This window comes from Castor canadensis, chromosome 10 (genome assembly GCF_047511655.1).
Source record: "Castor canadensis chromosome 10, mCasCan1.hap1v2, whole genome shotgun sequence".
Lineage (NCBI taxonomy): Eukaryota > Metazoa > Chordata > Mammalia > Rodentia > Castoridae > Castor > Castor canadensis.
This window is the reverse complement of record NC_133395.1, coordinates 36,049,219-36,067,606: the sequence shown is the minus strand read 5'-3', so window position 1 is coordinate 36,067,606 and position 18,388 is coordinate 36,049,219. Positions and strand designations below refer to the sequence as shown.

General features: G+C 35.7%; 1 protein-coding gene across 8 annotated transcripts in view; it reads left to right on the top strand.

The window, feature by feature from the left end:
* Pibf1 (progesterone immunomodulatory binding factor 1) overlaps positions 1-18,388 on the top strand; it is a 183,142-nt gene that overhangs the window by 59,722 nt on the left and 105,032 nt on the right. For all 8 annotated transcript variants that reach the window (XR_012436203.1, XR_012436199.1, XR_012436202.1 and 5 more), the window contains exon 10: positions 1,989-2,087. Coding sequence is in view for 3 of the 8 variants with exons in the window: in XM_074043235.1 (XP_073899336.1) it covers positions 1,989-2,087 (99 nt within the window). In the remaining 5 variants the exon portion in view is untranslated. The remainder of the gene's footprint in view (positions 1-1,988; positions 2,088-18,388) is intronic.

Here is an 18,388-nt window from a genome sequence, read left to right as displayed (position 1 = left end):
AAAGGAAGGATAGCCAGAATTGAAGCTTCTCTATCTACCAACTAAGCATTCATGTTTAATTAGTACTATAAATGTGACCTACTTAGAATTCTGTTTCTGAGGTAACATATGTAATAATGAGGTTTTGTTTAGAAATGAAACTTAAAACCAGTTTGTGATAATTTACTGTCTAAAATATTTAGGTCATCTAGGAATGAAAAAATACATAAATGTTTAATATACTTTGAGAATTTTTTTCTTTCAGTTTGATAATAGAATATTTTTGAAAGTTATTGCAATCAAGATGACATCAGAAAAATAACAATATGCCATTTTGTAGTAGCTACTTAAGAATTCACTTCTTCTTAGAAAAAACACAAAAATAGTTTACTTGTCTATAGGGTTACTTGTCTTATTTTTTTTTTTTTTTTTTTTTTGCGAGTTTGAACTCAAGGCCTCACACTTGCTAGACAGGTGCTTTACCACTTGAACCACTTCACCACAGCCATCCTCCAATTTTTATACTATCTTTTCTGGCTCATAAGCTATGTAACTCCCTATTGACATTCTCTGTGACTAATAAAACACCAAATTCTAGTAACCAGTCTAGTTCTTTATGAGATAGGGTGATGTGATGTGAAAAGCATAGGCTTTGGAATAAGTCTGAGCTGGGTTCAAACTGATCCTTTTGCACTTGTGCATTGTGTCTTGAAGCTCTCTGAACTTCAGTTTGCCAAGCTACAAAATAGGTTAGACAACACAACATAAGGGATTTATAGGAACTATGTGAGCAAAATCATTTGTTTTATGCTCTGTATTTATTTATATAGTATTACTCTGTTAAGGAAGGAGATTTTTAAAAATTCTTTCTAAAAGAAACTGACATATTTTTCTTGATCCAAAGTATCAGATGCATTAAAACAAATAGAATTTGATATTTGAAAGTTCATGCCTGACTGTGTAATCTCCTAATTACTCACTGTAACTACCTTCTACCTTCTGGGCATTCTCCATAGCTTCCCATGAATGTAGTCTTTCTGTCAGTTTCAGTTCCTGCTGTCATCACCAGTGTAAGTGGATGTCTTATCTGATACCCTGACCTCATATTCTTAGTGCCTTACATGAATATTGGCCCTCATCTCAGCTGTGCTTCATTTAGCCACTCTAAAGAGCACACCTGTCTCATCATCAAATAATATTCTGCCACAAATGTGCAGTTCTATCTCCAAATCACCATTCTCCAACGGCTGTCTCGTCTTCTAGTTTGCATGTGTAGCTACCTCCACTTAATCTGTGTATCGCCTTCTAGAACCTTCAGTCCTTTCTCTCTTCTACTTTCTCCCAATAGATGAGTCTTTCTATGTTCCCTTCTCTTCCCTTTCTCTACAACTGAGATCCCAAGGCCATTTTGTTTCACTTGTTGTCTTGCCCATATTTCATACTTCATTCCCATTTTGATACTTGAGATCTCCATCAATACATCTTTCACTTAAAATATTTTATAAAAATATTTCTTAATCTCATCAAGCCTCAGTTTCATTGTGGATGATATATGAATAATTATACTTACCTCATTGGACTACAGTGAGGATTAAATGAGGTATAACATATGCAAACTATTTAGCCTACCCTTTGACCCATGAGGAGAAAAGTTAGGAAGAAACTTTTTTTTTTATGGTTTAGGATTTGAACTCAGGACTTCACACTTGCTAGGCAGGCACTCTAACGCTTGAGCCACTCCACCACCCCATGAAGAAACTTTTTCAAACTGTGAGTTTTAATGACTTCCTGCTGGCATTCTCTGTGAATAATAAACAGAATTTTGTTATCCAATCCAGTTGAATTCTGCTAGCCACCAAACCAGGCAGATACCTGTAATGTTCACTTGGGATCACCAACCTCTAGTTGGTCCTTAAGATAGTCATTTAGTACAACTCAGAGAAGCAAGTTTAAGTCTTTAAAAGATGCTTACGCATTTAAAATAACTTAAGTGTATTTTTAAATTTTAGAAATCTCCGAGAAGCAAGGGACAATGCTATGGCTGAAAAGGACCGTGCAGTAATGGCTGAAAAGGATGCTTTAGAAAAACATGATCAGCTCTTGGATCGGTAAGTGGCCAGAAAGGAAATGTTAACACTTCAGTTTTGAAGATACAGTTATAATGGAAGGTTAATTTTCATGTCAATTAAAAGTATGATTTACACGTATTATTTTTACAGTATGTGTTTATTACATGCATATGTAATCATATATATGATACAGAATAATTCAGTCACTCCAGACACTTTCCTATTCTAGTCCATCTCTTCTTCCACCCCTCAGAGACAACCACGTTCTGATTTGGGTCATCGTGGTTCTGATTTGGGTCATCGTGATTCAGTGTTCTTGGACTAAAAGTAAATAGAATTTATACAGTATGTACTCTTTGTGTCTAGCTTCTGCAGTTCAATATTATATGTTTTCATCAATTTTGGTTTGGGTCATTCCTTATTATTGCTGAGCATGATTATACCAGTTTATTTATTATATTTGTTGGTGGGCGTGAGTTATCTCCAGTTTATGTACACCATAAGTAAAGCTGCTATGAATATTCTTAGACAGAAGTTTTGTGAACATATTTGTTTCTCCTGTGTAAATCCTTAGAAGTGGAATTGCTAATGATAGTCCCTATGAAACTTACTCCGAAGTTGTTACACCATTGTATAATCCCCAGTTCATTTTTCAAAATCTGTTATGTTCTAGAGAGAATGATTGTTCTCCAGTCTATCAATACAAATGGTATTTGTTTGTAATAGCCTTGCTAAAAGGAAAACCACTGATGAGCATTAAGTTAAATATCATCATTTAAATATCAATAGAGTGGCTACTCTTTTTCTTCTTTGAATTTTTATTTTGAAATAGACTGCTAAAATAGTACAGAAATTTCCATATGCCTTTTACATATTAACAAACTTTTTTTTTGGTGCTACTGGGGTTTGAACACAGGGCCCACACCTTGAGCCACTCCACCAGTCCTTTTTTATGATGAGTTGTTTGAGATAGCGTCTTATGAACTGTTTGTCCTGGCTGGCTTCAAACCGTGATTATCCTGATGCTAGGATTACAGGAGTGAGCCACTGGCATCCAGCTACTAACAAACTTCTTATATTAAACTCAGTGATTCTTTTAATTGATAAATGAAAAACTGCAGATTAACTTGTAATTTTTTTTTTTTTTTAAGATAAGGGATCACTATGTTGCCTGCGTTGGCCTCAAACTCTTTGGCTAAGCAGTCCTTCTGCCTCAGCCTCCCAATTAGCTGGGACTATAGGCACATGCCAGTATTATTTGTGATTTAAGCAATACATAAAACTAAAATGCAAACTGAAGATATAGCTCAGTATTAGAGTACTGCCTAGTATATATGAAGGCCCGAGCATGAAGAACCAAGGACCATTTAAGTGTTTGAGATTCAAATTTAGTCTTGTGCTGGAGAATACAGCCCAGGGGTGAGTCTGAGGGGATGGAAACAGTTTTTGACCCATGTCAGGAGAGGGGTTTCTGATGCTTTACATTTCCTAAAGGTATCCCAACCAAATCAGAGGGACCCCAAAGTCAGGGTGCAACTCTCCAGGATGAGCTGACCCCTCAGAGTGTTACTCAGCTGTGAGAGCACCGTGCTTAGCATGTGTAAGTGGGGGGATTTGATCCCCAGCACTACCGAATATATATTTTTTTCACTGAAATTCTTCTGAATGTAGATTGCCTGTATGTTTGAACTCATATATTTAGGCAGTTCTTTTTCTTAATTGTTGTGCTGGGGGATTGAACCCAGAGCTTTGCACATGCTAAGCAAGATTTTTACCACTGAGCCTTACCCTTAACCCTTGAATTCATATTTGGGGAATGCCATATGTATATTTGTGTATAGTGAAATGAAAGGAAAAGCATTTTTGTTGTATTTTTCAGAGGTTGTGTTTGATACTCAGTTTGTAATTCTGGCTTCCTTTGTATCAAAATCAGAATAAATAAATGTGTTTTAATCTTTATGTTGAATGTGATTTCCCCAAATCATGCTTAAGTGAAGCCTCTGACATGCCTACACAGCTTTCCAGTCAGGTATAATGCTAGAAAATTTCTTTATCAAATAGCTGACTTTATGATTATACAATCTGTGTTGTCATAAAGAGAAGTATAAGGAAGCAGTATGCCATTTTCATACAGAATGGAAAAGGCTTTTTACTTAAGGACTTTAATTTTCTACAAAGGAGATTTATAGAGAGGAAAATTTTCTTTGGCATATAAAACCCTATGTATGTACAAATTACTAGCTCAACAATTCTATAAAAATAGGTAACAAACACCCAGCTTTCACAAACACACAGAACATTACCTCATGTTCTGTTACTTTGAATCCCTGTATAAGTGTAAGGATTCTTTCTGTCAGAAACAGGAAATTTTTAAAACTCAATCAGTGTTACATCTACAACTCCTGTAGGAGAGTACATTTGAATCTGCAATGTAAGCTTGCAGCTTAAAATTAATTTTAATTGTAGTTTGTTTTCAGTTACAGTTTATTTTGTTTTTTAAAAAATATATTCCATATTTTAGCATATATCTTATAATAATTTTCAGTCTAAAGGTATTTTGAAGATACTGTTACTTAAAATTATGGTAATTGTAGAATTCTTGTCCCTATATGTTACAAATAGAAGACAAAAATAAGAGGGCATAGGAGAGTAAGTGAATAGAATGATTGTTATGTCAACCTTAGCTAGTTTAAAGCTGATAGAGCTGGGTGTGGTGATCATGCCTGTAATCCCAGCAGCCAGGAAGCTGAGGCAAGAGGATCTCTAGGATATTAAGTTTATAGGCCACTGTGGGCTGCAGAGTAAGACCCTGTCTCAAAAACAATAAACCTAAGTTGGTATAGAAGCCAACTGTCCTAAATTTCCATTTGTGCTTTATCCCCAAAAGGAGAGCATTTCAATATGCTTTTACTCTTTTTCATATTTCTCTATACTTTTATCTTTGCTTATCTGTCTTCTAATCTGCTGCTGCTTTCTTCTGCAACAAGGAAATGTCTGTGGTTCACAAGATAAACTTAATGGAATGAAGGGCACTGGGATTTGAAATAAAAGCTATGGTAGCATGTCTAAACTGATAACTAGTCCTATTATTCTAATTTCGTGGTTGTTTAAAATAATTCACATAATTGTTTTTAATGAAGAAATTCCTAATTCTCAGTCCTATACTAAGGAGCCTACACCTTGAGCCACTCCATCAGCTCCCCCCCCGCCCCCCACTGCTTTTTTTCTTCTTTGTGAAGAGTTTTTCCAACATAGGGTCTTGCGGAACTATGCCTAGGTCTGGCTTCAAACCTCGATCCTCCTGAGAAGCTAGGATTACAGATGTGAGCCACCAGCACCCGGCACACAGCTTCATTTTTTAAATGAAGTTTTTTTGTATCTGAATTTTTGGCTTGGTATTTTGTGAAACACTCTCCTGGGTCACTTTAATCACTTTCTTGGAGTTTATAAGATTTGTCTTTGTAGTTTGACTTCTCTTATTCCTTGTGATCTTCTACTTACTTACCCATAGGTTTGCTTTGTTTGTATTGAAGTACACACTATTTTGAGAGACAGCTCCATGTTTTCCTTAAGTTTTCTCTTGCTGTTCCATTTGACATATACTCATTTGGGTACGTTTCTATCTCAAACTGGATTCATTATTTCCTAAGTTACCACAAGAGATTCAATTTGTTTCCAAGTAGAGGCTTTGAAGTTAGTGGTGATATAGTGGACATGAAAGCATTAAGAAACATAGTGCGGAGATGAGAGATATCTGTTCCTTCTCAATTGACATAAGGCTCTAGAGGAACTGATAAGAAGCTCCTGTATTCAGATTACAGTGTATGGATTTTCTTTTTATGCCACCTCTCATCTGTCTTCCTTTTACTTATTAGGTATTGATCTAATCTGAAATTTGTTGCCCCACCAGAAACAGGGGCCCAGGATATCCTTACCTACTTACAGATAATTTATTATATATTACTGGATATAAAGATTAATTTTAAAGCAACATGACTCTTCTTCCCACCCCCAACTCAAAAGGACATAGCTTGAATGTCTTTGTACAGTAAGTCAAACTACACAGAGAGAGAGAGAGAGAGAGAGAGAAATTCGATACTATGTTTCTTCTGTCAGTCTTTTTAAAGACGGACTGAGAGGGATATGTATCAGACAATATCTAATGATGGATGTGAGTGTTGTTAACCTGAAATCTGTAAGACCGAGCATCTTCATGCAGAAATGAACTACAATTATGTGCATGTTTTGCTGTATAAATAGAGTAATTAGTATAGAAAATTGCTCTTTCCCATACCATTCTCAGTCCTGAATAACTGAATGGTTGTTACTGTTAAGGGATGAAGTCACGTTTTACCTTATGAAATCAAGTCAGTGCAGTGCCCTAAACAGTCTACCTTATTACATTTTTTTAACTTCTTATTTCCAATAATTTCATATGTGCACAAAATCTCTAAGAATGGTGCAAAGAACCCCCTTTTTTTCTTAACACTTTGCTACCTTTTCTTTTTAGTGAAAGAGCAAAATTTATTAGGAAAGGAATACCTTTTTAGTAGACTAAAGTGTGTCATCTTAATAGTGAAGGAAATGACCACTGCCTTTGTTTTATTATTTTTCATATTCACCTCCCCGTTACCCTCTCCTTTCACCATCCCCCATCTACTGGTTCCCTCCTCCCCCAAAAATTCCCCTTTTATGTTCATGTCATTTTTTTCTTTTTAAATCTAGATTCTGCATATGTGTTTATCATTCTTATATTCTCTCCGTTCCCCTTCACCACTTCATCTCCCTCTCCCTGGCATATGCACACGTATACACATGCACTTGTCTGACATTGTTTTCTAAATAGTTTGAGAATTGGTTGAATGCATCATATACTTTTACCCTTCACAGTATATTTCAAGTCAAAACAACATTACAGCAATGCTTTTACTCTTTTTTTTTTTTTTTTTTTGCGGTACTGGAGTTGGAACTCAGGCCTACACCTTGAGTCATTCCACCAGCCCATTTATTTGTTATGGATTCTTTCGAGATAGGGTGTTGTGAACTGTTTTCCTTGTCTGGCTTTGAACTGTGATCCTCCTGATCTCTCCTTCACTCTTTTTTGTCAGTTCCACTAATGTCCTTTTACAATAATTTCTTCTGGCACAGGATCCAGTCCAGAATAATGCATTTTATTTGTTGTCCTGCTTTATCATTCTTCTTTAATCTGGAAATTCTCTAATTTGGCTCATCCTTTTGTGTGTGAGTGTGTGTTTGGTTCTGTTAAATTTGTAGGCATTCTCTTGTGAGGATCTTCTTTTTTGATTTTTTTTTTTTTTTTTTTTTTTGGTGGTGCTGGGGTTTGAACCAGGGTCCTGCACTAGTTAGGTAGACACTGTACTACTTGAGCCATACCCCAGCCCAAGAATCTTCTTAACTTCAAGGATTACTTTAGTATATAATCAACAGTGTTTAAAACTCAAACTATGCTTTTTCTTGTGCCTCGTATCCTCAGATTTCTAGCCACATGACAAACATTTTTGTTTAGAGTTTAACTGTAACTTTAAACTGTTTCTGAAGCATTCTCCCATAGTCACACTTCTCAAAACAAAACTTTGCTTCAGTTAAGTTCTGTAAATCATTATACCTTTTAAAGCCATATTTGCTTGAATCTTCAGAATAAAAATCCTTGTTCCTTTATTTAACTACTTGTCAGATTTCCTTCCTCCTCCCCCTGTAGTGTTTCTGAAATCCTCTTCACTCCTGGATCAGCTCCTCATTACTTCTTCATTGGTATTGTGCTATAATTGTGTACAATATCCTCTTAATTGATTGTCTGGTCCCTCTCTGCTTGGTCAGTCCCCTCATCCAGAATTGTTCTTACTCCTAAAGTTTTGCAGTATCATTATTCACCCACATGCTGGAACAAGACAACTAGGAATTCCCCAACTGGTTTTTCCCCCTCACCTTCCTTCCCATTTATTAACCAACAAATGTTTATCAAACCAACAAATATACCATATGCCAGGTGCTGTGCTATGGTAATGTATACTAAGGAATATATTAGTAAGTAAACTGGAGATTCCCCTGCTGACAGTTAATTAATGGAGTCAGAAAGTAAACAATTTAAGTATTGTATTATAATTATACGTTTTGATGATTGCTCTGAACTAGGTTGTATAAGAACAAATAATGGCCAGAGCAAGGTATGCCATAATAAGGTAATCAAGAAAGAGCTCTCTGACACGGATGCTAATCCCACCTTCTAAATATATCTAACTATTTCTCTACTCTTGATTCCAGGGGTCTCACTTTAGTAAAGCCTTTATTTTGTCTTAACGAACTGTTAGAACAGTTTGTAAACCATCTCCCTGCTTTTAGTATAGTCTCCTCTATTCTCATCACTCATTCTACCAGGGTAACTGAGCACTCTGATCATATGTCCTCCAGACTGCATGCTTAGCATTTAAGGTTGCCTACATACTTTCTTTCTGTCTTTCCAGACTCATCTTCCTTTTAACTGTCTCCCATATACACCACGCACATTGATCTCTTGCTGTCCTCTATGTAAGGCTTTCTGTTCACCCCTTAAATGTTTACTAGAAATACCTTTCTCCTCCCTTAGTCACCTATCCTTCCATTTTTCAACTAGGTGTCCCTTCTTTCATTAAGACTGAACTCAATGTCAGACCTTAACTTACCTTCAAAGATGTTTGAGTAGTTTCTCTGTTTTCTAGCATTACATTATAGTTAATTGTGTGCTTATTTTCAAGCCTTTCCCAGCACTCAGGAGGCTGAGGCAGGAGGATTGAAAGTTTGAGGCCAGCCTAGGCAACATAGTGAGACCCTGTCTCAAGAAACAAAAACAAACAACAGCAAAAAAGATTAAAAGTATCATTGTTGAGACATGAATAAATGTTAAATAAATATTGCTCAAATAAAATGATAAATTTAAAGTAGAGCAAATACCAATTTCCAAGGAATGTTGTTTGGTAGATGAACTTAGAAGAACATTGCTAGTTAAATGTTTTCAGGCTTTTTGTTTGATTTTTAATCAGTCATTGGATTTGTTAAGTCTCAGTTTCACAAAGGTCCCTGTGCATAGTAAGGTTAATTCTTTTCAAATATCGCACTTTAAACAAACCTTCATTTAATGAAGTAAACATCTTAAATCTGTTACATACCCCATTTTGAGATTCAGTCTTCCCATTTCCAGTTATTGATAGAAAAACAAGTGTAAGTTAGCTAGGCTTTGTGTAAAATTATAGGCTAGGAAACTGACCTATGGCATATGGAGGAATTTTTCTCTTGTGAACAGTGAATGGAGGACTTCTAGAAATGAAGCTGCTGCAAGGGCATTTTAATGACATGCTCTGCACACCCATACTATGTGAACAGAGGTAACAAAATAGGAAACTCCACTGGAAACTAAGGAAAGGCCAAATATAGCATCAAAAATGTCAAAGAATATTAATCAGATACAGCATAACAAGCATCAAAATGAAAGGGATGGAGAGGGAGAAATCTGCATTTCAGCTAGATAATACAGTAGGGTAGACAGTATGTACAAGAAATTCTTAAGTGTCCCACTGGTATCTTCTAAATCAGCACTCTCCAACAGAACTTTCTGCATGATGGAGATATTCCACGTATGCCCTGTCCTATACCAGTACCACAGCTTCCCTCTTCCCCAGGCGGGCTGGGGTTACATCACTCAAAGATGAGGAAGTGACTGGTGGAGGAGGGGGCTGTCACAGGAGACAAGTATGGGAGATAATTTTTTTTAATGAAGGGAGTCACAATGGTAATATAAAATCTACCAAAGATGAGAAAGCTAAAAAGGAATGGAACAGAAATAATGTTCAGAAAACCAAATTGGCCTTGGGCAGGTGGAAGGGTGGATTATAAAGCAGAAAAAAAGAACAAAGTGTTTAAAACAGCTGGTAGGCATGGAGGGTAGACAGCGTATGCTCAGATTCCAAAAGTTAGTGTGCCACAGGAAGAAAAGTACACTTAGAGATGCAGTAGAAGAAAAATGTCTCTGAACTAAAATCTGAGATTTAGAATTCACATGCTGGAATAAGATGGGAAATAGCAATTTTGTAAATCTTAAGTTAAATTACAATATGAATATTACTGAAACAGTGATATTCATTTAGGCTATATAATTAACTCATTAGCTAAGAAAAAAAGTAAATCTGGGGCTGGTGGAGTGGCTCAAGTGGTACAGCACCTGCCTAACAAGTGTGAGGTCCTGAGTTAAAAACCCCAGTGCTGCCAAAATAAATAAATAATAATGTTAATAAAGTAAATCTGGCTGAGCTCAACTACTTCTTCAATAATTACACTTTTTTGTTGTTACTCATTCTGCAGTATTTATTAGCTATCTGCTTTGCTTTATGCAAAGCACTGTTTCTAGACACTAGGACTTAAGGTTTAACAAGATGGAAGGGTCTCTGCCTCAGTGAAATTTACATTCGTATGGTATAAAGCAGAAAATGCACAAATAAACAGTAACTGAATATGCTGCTTTGTAGACATTTGCACGTGTTTGGAAGATACAAAACTGTATAATTCGGGGAAGTTTACAGTCTGAGTGACGAGGAGAGACCAGTCATGCAGACTTGTGAAGTATTATGGGCTCCCTGAAAAACCTACTGGAAATTACAGCCTCACCAACCAGAGAAAGAATCAGTGAAGTCAAACTAGGCACTGTGGCTCACACCCGTAATCCTAGCTACTCAGGAGGCAAAGATTGGAAGCCTCACAGTTTGAGGCCAGCCTGGGTATAAAGTTAGTAAGACCCCCCCCATCTCATCAAATAAACCTGGCATGGTGGTACACATCTGTAATCCCAGCTATGGTGGAGATCACATGTGGAAGGATCAAATCCAAGGCCAGCCCCAGGCCAAAATAAAAGTGCAAGACCCTACCTGAAAAATAACTAAAAGCAAAAAAGGGGTGGAGGTATGGATCAAATGGTAGAGTACCTGATGAGCAAGCACGAGACTCTGAGTTTTCATTTTTAAAAAAAAGATAAAAAGAAAAACATGATGTTTTTATTTGAGATAAGGTAGCTATACAGAGAGTTTCCATGTTATATGTGTTATACCCCAATTTGTTTACCTCCTGTAATTATCTACATTGTACTTTATTCCCTTCTGGTGATTTCAGCCAGTTTAAGGGGGTTGGGAAGGTAGCAGGGAAAGAGGACAAGAAGTGAATATGGTGCAAAAACTGTGTACATATGCATGCAAATGCAAAAATGATACCTGCCGTAATTATTCCAGGAATCTGGCGGGGGGGGGGGGATAAAGGAGAGCAGTGGAGGGGGTGAATTCAAGTATGAGATATTTGATGCACTGTAAGAACCTTTGTAAATGCCACAATGTACCCCCCACACAGCAGGACAATAAAGGAAAAAAAATTTTTTTAAAGGGAAACTTAAAAAAAAAAAAGTACCAATGTAAAGTAAAAATAAATAAATGAACTGGCAGTGAGCATTTAGTATAGAATTAAATTGTTATCATTTTGGTTATAAAACATAACTCTTAAGGGTAAGCTACAACAGAAAAATATTAATTTAACAGAAGTAGAGGAAAAATAGCAGAAATTTACAAGTAAAATTAGGTAATTGATGGTAAGAGGAAATATTGTTTGTATATATAATATGCAATTTCCTCAAACTTTGTGAAAAAAGTTTTATCAAGAAATGTGTGTTTAAGCATATCACTTAAAGTAATACTGGGACCATTTACTAAACAGGCTATATATTTTGCATATAACTAGGGAAGAAGGAAAAAAAGAAACCCCCTACCTATAACAAAAAAATGCTAACAAAGCAAACAGCAAAGAAGTAAAAAACAGAAAACATAAATTAAAATGGAAAAAGACTGAATGTGTCTTCTAAAATTGTGTGACACATTCACTATCTACAGGGAAAGAAATACAACTTGAATAAAACCATATTCTTTCCACATCAATAAGTAACTCATGTTACTTAAAAATGAACAAGCTAAAAAGAGAAAAATGATTCAGGATAAAAGCTAATTCTAAAGTTGTTTATTAAAGGGAGCTAGCTGAATGGCTCAAGTGGTAGAGCATCTGCCTAACAAGTGCAAGGCCATGAGTTTAAAACCCAGTACCACCAAAAAAAAATTGTTCATTAAAGATTGTTTAAAAAGGAACCCTCTTATACTGCTGGTGGGAATGTAAACTAGTACAACCACTCTGGAAAAAAGTTTGGAGACTACTTAAAAAGCTAGACATTGATCTACCATTTGATCCAGCAATACCACTCTTGGGGATATATCCAAAAGACTGTGACACAGGTTACTCCAGAGGCACCTGCACACCCATGTTTACTGCAGCACTATTCACAATAGCCAAGTTATGGAAACAGCCAAGATGGCCCACTACTGACGAATGGATTAAGAAAATGTGGTATCTATACACAATGGAATTTTATGCAGCCATGAAGAAGAATGAAATGTTATCATTCGCTGGTAAATGGATGGAATTGGAGAACATCATTCTGAGTGAGGTTAGCCTGGCCAAAAAGACCAAAAATTGTATGTTCTCCCTCATATGTGGACATTAGATCAAGGGCAAACACAACAAGGGGATTGGACTTTGATCACATGATAAAAGCGAGAGCACGCAAGGGAGGTATGAGGATAGTTAAGACACCTAAAAAACTAGATAGCATTTGTTGCCCTCAACACAGAGAAAGTAAAGCAGATATTTTAAAGCAACTGAGGCCAATAGGAGAAGGGGACCAGGAACTAGAGAAAAGGTTAGTTCGAGAATAATTAATTTAGAAGGTAACACACATGCACAGGAAAGCAATGTGAGTCAACTCCCTGTATAGCTATCCTTATCTCAACTAGCAAAAACCCTTGGTCCTTCCTATTAATTGCTTATACTCTCTCTTCAACAAAATTAGAGATAAGGGCAAAATAGTTTCTGCCAGGTATGGAGGGGGTGGGGGGGAGGGAGGGGTTGGGGGAAGGAGGGAGAAATGATCCAAACATTGTATGCACATCTGACTAAAAAAATTTTGTAAAAAAAGATTGTTTAAAATAATAATTTTTAAAAATAATTTTAAAGAATAATAATTCAGAACCATGAAATCCCTTTCTAATGACAGTATGTACACAATAAAGCATTTAGGAGAGTGTATAAAGGCTGGGATGTCATTTTGATTGTTGCCAGAGGTGATAGTCACATTTAAAAAACATGGCTTGGAGCACACTCTTGTAATTCCAGCTCTTGGGATCTTGCAAGTTCTAGGCCAGCCTAGGCTACATAGTGAGACTCTTTGTTACAACCAAAAAAATAAACTAAAAAATGGTTTGGGGATAGGGACAATATCTAGATAAAGTCCTGTATTAAAGGAGGTGCTGAACAGATACTTAGTGAACTGTTTACTACAGTTCTGCTCAACACACAATTGAGGAAGCAAGGAACAAAACTCAGAAAATTTATACAACATGCACTCATGTTGTGAACAAGTACTTATTGAGTCCAGCTACATTAAATTAAAATTATATATATATGTAAGTGTGCTGCTAGTGAGACCAAGGTTTCAGGTTCATTCATCTCATTGTCTTTTATTTTGGTGGGGGGGAGGGAGGGATAAGAGGTGTTCCACAGTTTACTAAATCTAACCAGCTTTGTTCTGAGTCATACACTGAGAGGATAGGTTGAATCTTTGTAAATACATAAGTACTACAAGAAAAAGAACTCTGTTACATGCTTTTCTGATGACTTGTCAATAATAACATGTTGTTTGTAAATGAAAGACAACATACAATTATGTATGCACATTTTTAGGATGTTTCTTGGAAATCTAGGGTTATAGTGTTCGATAGGCATGTGAATTGAATCAGAGAGAGAAAAAGAAAGAGTGTGTGTTTATATAGCTTTCTTTACAGGCCGGTGGTACTCTGTTGCTTTGTGGGGAAATTTTCATAGATTTACATTTGGTAAATATACCCATGTCCAAAAGAAAGATGTATAAAAAATTGGAATGCCAGCTAACTAAATCAACTCATAAAAACTAAAATTAAAAGTAAGATATTTTCCATGATTATTTTAAAATATGATATTTACTGGAAGGAAAGTCCAGAGAATTACCACAGATGAAGTGTGAGTATATTTCTCCCACTTGTAAATGAGCTCTTATTTCCTACAGTGTATATTCTGGTACACAATGAGTCATTTTCAACATGTTTCAATTTAACTCCTAATACATTTTTAAACTTGGCAGGCATATTTAGTTGAACATTACTTCTAGTTTTAGAAACTGCTTCTAAATTATACTTGTCTTGTAGTCATCATGAAAAGGTCTTTCAGTAAAAAGGAACCAGGATCAATTGGAAGTGTATGTTTTAAAGAAGCAAAAAAAAAAAGTTACTATTTTTTTTTAAATTTCATTACTACATAAAATCTCTTAACCATATCTGAAATAGTTGTACTTATGAAGTACTTTTTAATTATAGAAGGTACTGTTTTTTAAAGATACAATTTATCCTAGGTAATAATAAAGTTAGCATTTATTAAGCTCTTACTATGTTAACACTATTTAAACGTTCAAAGCATATTAATAATTATAATGCTCACACAAAAGGTAACATTTTATTTTCATTCATACTTCATTTTGGTTACAAAACATAGAGTCTGACAGTTTATTTTGTTACTGTGACTTTTCACTGTGCCTTATTTTTAACTCTTTAAAAGTTCACATAAGTTTAGAGTTGGAAAAAGCTTAAAAGATCACTGAGGCACCTGCCTAGCAAGTGTGAAGCCCTGAGTTCAAACATCAGTGCTGCCAAAAAAACAAAAAGAAAGAAAAAAAATAAAGATCATTGAGAACATTCCATTGTTTTGCAAATGATAAAACACATGTAAGAGGTTATATAGCTTGTCTTCAGTTATGTGTTGTTAGAACAGAGCTAGAATTAGACACCTGTTCTTTTTGTTTCCATCCCAATTATTCATTCTGTCACACCATTATGTCACCACTTAGATAAACAGTATAATAAGTGTAATATGTATGTGCTCATTTATTATGGCTGCCATAATAAATCACCACAAATTTAGTCTCTTAAATAACAAAAATGTATTTTCTCACAGATGTGGAAGTCAGACGTCTGAAACAAAGATGCTTGGCATGGCTTTACTCCCTCCAAAGACTCTAGGGGCAATTATATGCTTACCTCTTCCAGCTTCTGGGGGTTCCACATGTTCCTTGACTTCTTAGTTTGTGGCTACATCTTTAATGAAGAGTTTCAACAGGTCTCATTTTTCCATTTATATACATGTGTACACAATATTTGTACCATATTCACCCTCCCACATCCTTTCCCCACCTCTTCCCTACTTCCACTGGTACCAACTCCCTCCACCCCCAGCCCCCCCGATCTGTTCCACCCTCCTGTTCTCTGTTTTTTTAAAAGAAAGGAAAAAAATTGACATTTTTGTTTCTTTAAGATAGCTACATAGGGAGTTTCTTTGTAACATTTCCATGTATATATGTTTTATAGCCTGATTTGTTTCATCACTATTTCTTTCCGCCTTAGTCCCCTTCTTATAGTGGCTTCAACTGGTTTAAAAATTCTATATGCATGCTTGCATAGAGAGTACATCAACCATATTCACCTTAACTTCCTTTACCTTCCCTCTCTCATATGTGACCTCCCCTTAGCATGACCTATTTTTCATAATATTGCTTTATTTGTATTAGGTCTGTATTCCACATATGAGAGAAAATATGTAGCTTTTGGCCTGTTGAACCTAACTTCACTTAACATGATGTTCTCCAGTTCCATCCATATACCTGTAAAAGACAAAATTTCATTCTTTGTGACTGAATAAATTTCCATTGTGTATAAATACCACATTTTCTTAATCCACTTATCAGTTGTGGGGCATCTTGGCTGTTTCCATAGCTTAGCTATTGTGAATAAATGCTGCAGCAAACATGGGTGTGCAGGTGCCTTTATTCTTTGGGTATATCTCTAGGAGTGGAATTGCTGTATCATATGATAGTTCTATTTTTAGTTCTTTGAGGAGCCTCCATAATGTTTTCCAGAGCAGTTGTGCTAATTTACATTCCCACCAGCAGTGTACGAGGGTTCCTTTTTCCCCACATCCTCGCCAACACATGTTGTTGTTTGTGTTCTTCATGGTAGCCATTCTAACAGGAGTGAGGTGAAATCTTAATGTGGTTTTGATTTGCATTTCCTTCACGGTCAGGGGTGTTGAGCATTTCTTCATGTGTTTTTTGACCATTTGTACTTAAAAAAGTTCTGTTTGGTTCATTTACCCATTTCTTCATTGGGTCATTGATTTTTGGGGAGTTTAGTGTTTTGAGCTCCTAGTATATTCTAGTTATTAATCCCTTATCAGATGTATAGCTGGCAAAGATTTTCTCCCATTCTGTGGGTTGCCTCTTCAGTTTAGCAATGAAACTAGGAATAGAGGGAATGTACCTCAACATAATAAAGGCCATATATGACAAGCCTAGAGCCAACATCATACTATAATAGGAAAAAAACTGAAACCATTTCCTCTTAAGTCAGGAATGAGAGAAGGGTGTCTACTCTGTCCACTCTTATTCAACATACTGTTGGAATTCCTAGCCAGAGCAATAAAACAGGAAGAAGAATTTAAAGGAATAAAAATTGGAAAGGAAGTAGTCAAACTGTCCCTATTTGAAGATGACATGATCTTATACCTAAAAGACCCAAAAAACTCCATCAAAAATCTCCTAGACTTTGTACCAGCAAAGTAGCAGGATACAAGATCAATTTACAAAAATCAGTAGCCTTTCTATACAATAACAATGAATAGACTGAGAAAGAATATAGTAAAACAATTCCATTTACAATAGCCTCAAAAAAAAAAAACTAGGAATAAACTTATCAAAGGATGTGAAAGACCTCTACAAGGAAAACTATAAACCATTTATGAAAGAAATCGAAGAAGACTACAGAAGGAAAGATCTCCCATGTTCATGGATTGGTAGAATCAACATGGTGAAAATAGCTATATTACCAAAAGCATTCTATATGTTCAATACAATCCCCATCAAAATTCCAATGACCTTCATCACAGAGATTGAAAAATCTACCCTAAAGTTCATTTGGAAGCACAAAAGACTGCAAATAGCCAAGGCAACACTGAGCAAAGAGCAATGCTGGAGGTATCACAATACCCAACTTAACTATACTACAGAGCCACAACAATAAAAACAGCATGGTACTAGAACAAAAACAGACAGGAAGATCAGTGGAACAGAATAGAAGACCGGGATATGAATTCATGTAGCTAGACCCACCTGATTTTTGACAAAGGCACCCAAAACATACAATAAAGAAAAGACAGCCTCTTCAACAAATGTTGCTGGGAAAACTGGATATTTGCATGCTGAAAACTGAAACTAGATGGATGTCTTTCACCCTATACAAGTATCAACTCAAAGTGGATTAAGGACCTTAATATAAGACCTGAAACTTTGAAGCTAGTACAGGAAAGAGCAGGGAATACACTGGAATTAATAGGCATAAGCAGTGACTTCCTAAATGGAGCTCAAATGGCTCAGCAACTAAGTGAAAGGATTGACAAGTGGAACTACATGAAATTAAAAAGCTTCTGCACTGCAAAAGTCTTTTTTTTCTGATAAGGTAATATTCCTCCTGTATTCTGGGGATTAATACATGGATAGATCCTTTAAAGGATCTATTTAACTCATTACATATATATTTAATTCACATGAATTACATTTATTTATGTACTTCAATAGGAGTTACATTTTATTTTAAATTATTCAACTAGAATTTTATAAGGTGTCATCTAATTTTAGGAGTTATTAAAATTCTGTGCTATTTCTATGAACGATAGTTCAACATACTGACATGCCATTTACCAAATTATTAGCTCTTGAATAAAGCAGTACCTTAGCGATTATAGACTGTGCTATGATTTATTTATTGTGAGTAGCATTTTTCAAGAACATCATGACAGTGACATCAAAGGTTTGAGAAACAGAGTTGGACATTTTAACAGATGCAGTATAAAAATCTACTTTGAGGGCTGGAGGCATAGATCCAGTGGTAGAGCACCCACCTAGCAAGTTGAGAAGTCCTGAGTTCAAACCGTAGAACAGCCAAAAAAAAAACCTACTTTGAGGCAAACTATATTAACTTCATTTTGACGTTAAATTGCTGTGTCTATAAAGTAATTAAATTTTGCCCTGCTATATTTGAGATTCTTCAGATAAGATTTTCCATGATTTAATAAAATGACTATTTCCCATTTTTGCTCTGTGCATTTTATTTCAGCAAACATTTGAAAGG